The sequence below is a fragment of the Bactrocera dorsalis genome, chromosome 2 (genome assembly GCF_023373825.1).
Source record: "Bactrocera dorsalis isolate Fly_Bdor chromosome 2, ASM2337382v1, whole genome shotgun sequence".
In the NCBI taxonomy this organism is placed as follows: Eukaryota; Metazoa; Arthropoda; class Insecta; order Diptera; family Tephritidae; genus Bactrocera; species Bactrocera dorsalis.
The window spans coordinates 53,895,647-53,904,343 of NC_064304.1; the positions used below are offsets into that span (position 1 = coordinate 53,895,647).

General features: G+C 40.8%; 1 protein-coding gene across 1 annotated transcript; it reads right to left on the minus strand.

Annotated features, from left to right (window-relative positions):
- Window positions 1–2,039: 2,039 nt before the first annotated feature.
- LOC105226258 (probable histone-lysine N-methyltransferase set-23) lies at window positions 2,040–3,678 on the minus strand. The gene is made up of 2 exons (XM_011205088.4): window positions 2,351–3,678; window positions 2,040–2,275 (listed from the first exon to the last, which is right to left on the minus strand). Exons 1-2 carry the CDS (start codon window positions 3,021–3,023, stop codon window positions 2,115–2,117), a joined length of 834 nt encoding a protein of 277 aa, XP_011203390.1. The 5' UTR covers window positions 3,024–3,678; the 3' UTR covers window positions 2,040–2,114.
- Between the last annotated feature and the right edge of the window lie 5,019 nt (window positions 3,679–8,697).

The following is an 8,697-nucleotide window of genomic DNA, read 5'->3' on the forward strand; positions in this document are numbered from 1 at the left end:
TGAAAGTGCCGAAAAATGCGAAACGAAATTTCAATAAATTTAAGTAAATTTACATGTATTTTCATTTACATATATTTAACTGTCAATAAATTTTTTAAAAATTATTTGCGCTAGTTGTCTATTTTTTATTTTCTCACATTTCAGCCGATTTTTGTAAAGAAATTTGACCGGCGTAGAAGCAAAATGCGAAACAATAATACATACATATATTATGTCGTTTGCACATTTGTCTGTATGTTTGCGAAAGCAAATGGGGTTGGGTTTAGTATCGCGCCGGTTAATTTTGGCTCACTGTACCTAAACGAGAGAACCAAATGGAAAATTTTAAACACGCATGTATGCTTAATTTATCGAACTTTATTTTAAAACATATTTCATTAAAATCGGTTCACAATTTTTTTCAAAAATTCACTTTAAAAAATGCTATTTTTTGCATATTTCTCAATATATGCTAGTGTATTTTCATCTGTTGTGCATTGTACCAAACCAATTATGGATACATTTTCACGCAATTATATTATTTATGAATTATAAAAACCACTAGTAATGTTTTTTATTAGTTTTGATTGTTAATTTATTTGTAAATCTTTAAATAAAATACACCTTTTTCTGCATTGAGTTCAATAATGCGAAAAACCAAAATGACTGCCTAATTTGAACTGTCAAATTGCCGAGAAAGCACGAACAAAAGGGAATAAATTAAACCCAGTTAGCAATAAATGTATGAAGTGAACGCGAAAAGGTGTTCAATGCTAAAATACTGTGGATGGCGTAGCCGGTGTTGGACCGGCCAGGGTTATTTTTTTAAAGCGCGGCCGAAGGCCGCCCACGCAAAAAGGAGTTCTATGCGAAAAAAAATTGATACACCCCGGTGTTGGACCGACCAGGGTTATTTTTTTTGAAGCGCGGCCGAAGGCCGCCCACGCAAAACGGAGTTCTATGCGAAAAAAAATTGATACACCCCGGTGTTGGACCGACCAGGGTTATTTTTTTTGAAGCGCGGCCGAAGGCCGCCCACGCAAAAAGGAGTTCTATGCGAAAAAAAATTGATACACCCCGGTGTTGGACCGACCAGGGTTATTTTTTTTGAAGCGCGGCCGAAGGCCGCCCACGCAAAAAGGAGTTCTATGCGAAAAAAAATTGATACACCCCGGTGTTGGACCGACCAGGGTTATTTTTTTAGAGCGCGGCCGAAGGCCGCCAACGCAGAAAGGAGTACTACACGAAAGTACTTCGGTCACCCCGGATCCCTTTGTATCATTAATAGATGCAATTAAATATGTATATACATTGCACGGAAACATTTTGGTTTTCTTTATTTTGATTTCTTGTCCATACAAAAATGTTGGCTGGGTTGCATTGCTTTCAGTTTGTATGGAAAAATGAGCAAAAACACTGATTTTTGGTCATTTTCAAAGGGCTCCCTACAGGTCCCTAGGGGCTCTAGGGGGTCGAGGGGGGGTTTATTAAAAAGTTTGATCCCTCCTCTTTCCAATACGGTGGGGTAAGGGGGGGGGGGGTAGCCCCTCCCTGTTTTTCTCCATAAACGATACTAAACCGGCGCGATACTAAACATTTCCCAGCAAATGTTCTACAAAAGAATATTTCTATACTTAAACAAAATTATTGGAACCATCGTATGTTTCTCATGTACATGCATAACCAAACCATACTTAAGTCAGTGCAACCTAAATGTCAATGGTGGTGTTGGTGGTAAGCGCTTAGAAAGTCAATATGCTACCACAGCTACTACTACTACTGAGGAGAACATTACGGAAATACCAAGTTTGTGAATCCCCTTTTTTGTGGATTGAGGAGAGTTTACTTAGGTTTTGATCGTCGATCTGTCTTTCCTTCGCGGCATGTGCGCAAATCAGTGTTATGTGTAACTGGAAACTATAGTTTGCATTACCGAAAAAATGGCAGATCATAAACCGAGAAGTCTGCTAAAGCCCAGAACTCCTTTAAGGATTTTCATATTACTAAAAAAATTGCGGTTAAAAATCAGAGAACCACAAAGCAACAATCAAACTAAAATGTAACTTTTTTGCAAATATTTATTTTTTAATATATTACTATATTGCTACATCCAGCTTTTAACATAAGTATACATACTATAAATATCCTGAATCTGAAGCATAGGGCATATATCCTGTGCAATTACCACTACCACATAAGCAGATTCGTCGTTGTCTTGCTAACACAACTTCGTTTCCCTCGTTATAATGGAAACAGAGCTCTTCTCCAGCGCTTATGTCTCGTTTTGCGAATATGGCTGTTAATTACAATAAAAGCCATCATTGGTGAATAGATATGTACATAAATACTTAACAATTCTAATAAAATTTACCAATTTTTGGAATGGGGCAATCAATCCGGACTGAACGTATCTCACAATTCGGATCACAGCTATGATTTAAGTATCGGCCAATATTTCCCTTTTTGGTTGGGTCAATAATTGTTGTAGTGGAAGATTTATTATGCCCCTCTTTGATTCTTTCAGTCATAAACAAAATGTAGTTATCATGATTTTGTTCATACTTCTTTAAACGATTATGGGCTTGTTTACGGGAAATTATTTCTCCTGCGTATTCACAAATAAACCCTCCCTTAGGTATATGATCACTTGAAAATAATCCTTTGCATTTAAATAAATTTGAATGTCGTACTTTCAGTTTAGCCCTAGGCCCCTTCTGAACAAGTCGATTAGTACATTTCGAGGGTTCACATTTACATGACGGACTACACTCGTAAATAAGATCTACACTATTGTCTGTATCTAAAACCAATTCCCCTGTTTCTACAAACCATTTATAGTTCCTGCCATGACATTCAACGCAACCAAATTGAGAAACATTGCAACCACACCCATTCAGAAGAATGGAATTATATTCCATTTGTAAATGCTGAAACTCGTTGTCACTGCCATCATTGCTTTGATCGCTAAGAATATTTTCCAAAACATATTCCAAGGATCGATCCTCATGCTCATAAAAATCAGAAACATTTAAATTACTTGTCATTTTCGTAAAACACGTAAAATATTTGTCTATACTATTATATAACTTCCCGACATTCAACTTTTATTGTCCAGTCAACTTTATTGTTCGCCCACACGGGCTATTTAGATTTGAAAAAAAAAACACTTTTTTCCATTCTTTCCGGACTAACAAGCCGGGATAAAGGGATGGCCAGCATTTTTAACAGCTTGACGCGCCTCAAAATTAGCGTTTTTATTTAATTTTTCATTGTAACCGCTCGGTCAATATTATAATTTTAGGCATTTAAATTACAACTCTCAATATTTACACGTTAAAAATTATTATATATTCGAATTTTAATTTAACGAAACTATTTACATTTTTTTTATGATTTTATGGTGCATTACTTTGGCTTTTGAACTTTCAATACTTTACAAAATAAATAAGCCTGTTACAAACCCATTTTGCATCATATTACATAACGTTTCATCAAATACATTTAAATAATACATTTTCTTTAATTTCCATTGTGTTATATTTTTATTAGCGATCTTGAACGGCGGCAATAAATCTCTCCATTCACGTATGTATATTTTTGGTAGAATTTCAATCTTCTTTTTTTTACTTATTTTTATTCGATTACAAAATATGCTAACACTAATTTTTCGCTTGCTTGCAACTATTTTCTTAGGGTCCGAATAAATGGATTTCAACGAATATGTAGAACCGAATTAGTGAAGTAGATATTAAAGTTTCAAATATAAGTATGTAAGTGTAAAATTAATTACAAATCGGAGAAATATGCATTTAAAATAGTCAGATTTTTGAATTTTAAAGGCAAATATATCAAAAACCATAAGCGGTAACTATATATTTATATTTACTTGCTCTGGAGGACCTACTCTATCCGTTTATGCCCATTTTAACCACGAAGTCGGGGGTGCTATTCTAAATCCCAGCCTTCTGTGAGAGCGCCTCAAAATTTGCGATTTTATAACATTTTACAAAATCAGTAACAAAATAATTGGGGTACTCACAACGTGTCATAAAGCATCGTAAAATCATAAAATCATAAATTTGTTTAGTAGTTTAAAAAATTTGTAGTTGGATTGCATACCAAAATAACTTTTAACTTTATGAGACTAACCGTGCGATTCTGTAGCGTGAGACAGTCTCAAGTCTCTAAATTTTAGATTTTAATAGCGGGATTCTGTAACCAGTCTCTAGTCTCTATTTGAGACATTTTGAGACAAAGTCTCAATTTGAGACTAGTTACTATTCACTAAACAGTCTCTAGCGTTAGTCTCAAAATGTTGAGACCTGGTAGTTAGCAGGTCACAAAACTAAAAAGAGCTCTTGTCTGCCATTTTGAATATACTGAATAGAGATCGTCATAGATATTAATCGATTGTCGTTTCCTTATATTTTGTAAGCAACTCAAACACGAAAATATGAAAAATAAATCAATTTTACATAAATTTCGTAAATATTATGAAACAAAGTCAACATATATTTTTATTTTTATTGATAATTATGTTTTTTGACTATGCTATATGAAATTTAATATTTGTTATCGACATATTTATTTTCATTCAAGTGTAAAAACATCTCTGAATAATGAAATGTAATAGATTTTGAGACTGTCACTTACAGAATAGCAAAATCATCTCAAGTCTCAAAAATTGTCTCTAACTCAAAATCTCAAATTTAGAGACTTGAGACTGTCTCACGTTACAGAATCGCACGGTAAGTTAAAGACAATTTTTGAGACTTGAGACGATTTTGCTATTCTGTAAGTGACAGTCACAAAATCTATTACATTTCATCATTCAGAGATGTTTTTACACTTGAATGAAAATAAATATGTCGATAACAAATATTAAATTTTCTATAACGTAGTCAAAAAACATAATTATCAATAAAAATATAAATATATGTTCACCTTGTTTCATAATATTTACGAAATTTATGTAAAATTGATTTATTTTTAACCTTTTCGTGTTTGAGCTGCTTACGTCAAATAAAAAAAGACAATCGATTAATATCTATGATGATCTCTATTCAGTATATTCAAAATGGCAAACAAGAGTTCTTTTTAGTTTTGTGACCTGCTAACTATCAGGTCTCAAATTTGAGGCAATGTTTTAAGACTAACGCTAGAGACTGTTGAGTGAATAGTAACTAGTCAAAAATTGAGACTTTACCTCAAAATGTCTCAAATAGAGACTAGAGACTGGTTACAGAATCCCGCTATAAAAGTGGGCATAGAGAATAGAATTTAATTGAGGTATGCACTGCGACCTTGGGTCTATTGTGCCCTCTCCTAACTCACAGGGACTCACCAAGCCCCAGCAAATCGATAAATTCTAGTATTTTGCTGGAAGCTAGTGAGTCGATGTGATCCCTATCCGGAAATATGGTTCCAAGGTTGAATAGGTGCCTTTTCAACTTGCAGTGGCCGGTGTAGAATGCGACCAAGAGCCTGAGTTTAATCCTTGGGAGGTTGATTATCGATCTAAACCTATTATGGTTGTACCCCCCTATTAGCCACTTGGCATGCCGCTCTTTCTTCCTTACGGAGCAGCTCCTTTATAGTGTGGGGGCCCACCCCAGTGAACGGTTCGGGCCCTACCATATTTGTGGAGGCTGCGGAGCGGGCGAGCTTGTCAGCCAGTTAATTGCCGGCTATGCCTCTATGAGCGGGTGCCCAAATTAGGTGTACCTGGTCCAATTCAGCTATGCTGCTTAGCCGTTCTCTACACTCCTGTACTAGCAGCGCTTTGATCTCGTAAGCGGAGATCGCTTTTAGTGCCGCTTGGCTATCGCTGAGTATGGTTATTCGCTCATTTCGATAGTTGCGATGGAGGTTTATCTCTATACACCGACTTATGGCCAAGACTTCGGCCTGGAAGATACTGGGGAATCTGCTCATCGGTATGGGTAGCCTTGTGCGTGGACCTGCGATCCCTGCACCAATACCTTCTGACGTCTTCGAGCCGTCAGTGTACCACTTCAGCGTACTATCCCTCAGCACCAGCTCAAGAGTGGAGTCATTCCACTCGCTTTTGCTGCCAAGGGTAACCTTGAACTTCCTTATGAAATTTATTGTTTTTGTAATCCCGTCCTTCGGGAGGAGGGCAATTGGATTGTTGGCTCTTATCATCTCCATTCTCTGGGACGAGATTGTTTTCCCTTTGCCGCATACCTCTGCCGTTATTTGCAGGAGTGAATGCTTGGCTACTTGACCGATCACTATGTAAAGCGGTGTGAGTTCCAGCGGGACCTCCAGTGCCGCCATTGGGCAGGTTCGCATAGCTCCCGTCATGCAGACACATGCTAGCCGCTGAAGCTTCGATAGTTTCATCACCACTGATGCCTGTGCCGCAACCGAGGCCCAGGACACCGCTCCATATGTGACTATCGGTCGCAAAATCATGGTGTACTACTACCTGACATTTCTTGGCTTGCAATCCCAGGATTTTCCTGCCAGCCGATTGCACACTATTAGTGCCTTTGTCGCTTTGACCAGGGTTTGGTTCGCATGCTGCTTCCACCGCAAAGTGGAATCCAGCGTGAGACCAAGGTATTTTACCTTGCTGGTCATCTCGATCTCTCTACCCCCAAGTGTGAGGTTCCTAAGCCCGGGTAGCGACCTACGCCTCGTGAACGGGACGATGGTAGCCTTCGTGGGGTTGATACTCAGTTCAACTCCCCTGCACCACTCCTTTGCCAGGTTTAGACCTCGTTGCACTAGGTCACAGAAAGTGTCCTCGAACTTGCCTTTCGCTATAATCACAATATCGTCCGCATATCCTTGGCAGCGGATACCATTGACGGTTGGCAGTGCTAACAGGTCGTCCACAACAAGGCTCCATAGCAGGGGCGATAGTACACCTCCCTGCGGACAGCCTCTTGTTGTGCCGAGACGAATCTTTGTGCCCCCTGCTGTGGTCTCAGCAACCCTGGTGCGCAGTACCGCCTCTATCCATCTACGCACCGGTGCTGCCACATTCCTATCCTCCAGTGCCATGGCTACACTTCTATGAGATGTGTTGTCAAAAGCTCCCTCGATATCCAAAAAGGCGCATAGCATAACTTCCTCCAGTGAACTCTTTATCTCGGAGGTCAACTGGTACAGAGCCGTGTTTGTTGATCTGCCAGCTCTATATGCATGCTGAGCCGCATGCAGGGGTGCAGTCTTCAGCGCCTTCGACCTTAAATGATGATCTATTATCTTCTCCATAGTTTTCAGTAGGAAGGAGGTTAGGCTAATTGGCCTGAAAGATTTAGCCAAAGAGTAGTCCTTCCTTCCTACTTTCGATATGAAGATTACCTCAGCTGTCCTCCATGATTCAGGGATGTAGGCGAAGGCAAGGCTCTCCCTCAGCAGCCTTATCAGGTGTGGCATCAGGATCTGCTCACCCTGTTGTAGAAGCGCTGGGAAGATGTCGTCCACTCCCGGAGACTTGAACCTTTCGAACGAGGTCATTGCCTACTTGATCCAGTTCGCAGTAAACAATTGTTTAGCGATAGCCCAATCAGTGCGGGATGGCCTGTGTTCAGTTACGGGCAGACACCGGTAAACCGGAATAGTCTCCGGGAAGTGAGCACGCAAGAGCTGTGTAGCTCTGTCCTCCGCGCTGGTCGTGAATGTCCCGCCATTCCTTTTGATGGCTAGCACTGTGTCTGTCTTCCCTTTAGCCAGAGCCTTGTCCAGCCTAGCAGTTTCTGGTGTGGAGGAGACGTATTCATAGAATCTCCTAAAGCTAGCCTGTTTAGCAGACCTGATCTCTTTATTATACAGTGTCAGGTTGCTCCTATACTCTTCCCAGACCCCTGTACGTTTAGCCTTATCAAATAGGCTGCTTACCTTCTTCCTTAGGTCTGCGAGTTTCCTTGTCCACCAGGAGCAATTGCGCCTGTCTGTGGGCACTCCTAAGGGGCAGCTGTCATTGTACGCGTTAATGATGGACCCGTTAAGCGCGGTCAATCTGCTCTCCATTCCCGGGCCCGTGACGCCACTGTCAGCCTGCCCCTCCCTCTTCAATCCCTCATCTAGCTTCTCCCTGAAGGCACTCCAATTGGTCCTTCGAGGCTTGCGTCTAGGAGGGAATAGGTTAACCCCTGTCCTCAGGACAAACTTTACAATTCTATGGTCTGACAGGGAGGGCTCCGTTGAGACTCTCCACTGCGAGACCAGCGCAGTTGCAGGTTCATTACTGAGGGTGATGTCCAACACTTCCCTCCTGCTTACAGTTATGAATGTGGGTTCACACCCTACATTCTCTATCGCTAAATTACTGCCTACTACATATTCTAATAGGGACTCACCTCTCACGGTGCTGCCCCATTCCGAATGGTGAGCGTTCGCATCGCAACCGATGATAAGGGGGAGCTTGTGCAGTCTGCAGTGCTCTACCAGCCTTTCCACCGCCTCCGGGAGTGCCGTTGCTGCCTCTCCTGGAAAGTATGCTGAGGCCAGGACGAAGTCTTTGCGCTCAGTATCCCTAGCCTGCACCGCCAGAAACTCTGAAATGCAAAAGAAATCAATATTGCTTCTGACAACTATACACTGCCTGGTTATCGACGCCCTTGTCCCGTGGAGTCGCAGGAGTTTTGGCTCCTTTGCTCTCGGTGTCAGCGGGCTCTCAGGGCCGCATGGCGACCGTGCTGTACCTGTAGAACAGGCGGAAGCTCGCGGCCCGGACGTACTTAT

Bases quoted from the DNA above. Each gene is read 5' to 3' on its own strand.
- LOC105226258 (XM_011205088.4), bottom strand. From the start codon at position 3,023: ATGACAAGTAATTTAAATGTTTCTGATTTTTATGAGCATGAGGATCGA. The intron at 2,276-2,350 runs GTAAATTTTATT...TGTAATTAACAG, and splicing joins TTGCCCCATTCCAAAAATTG to CCATATTCGCAAAACGAGAC.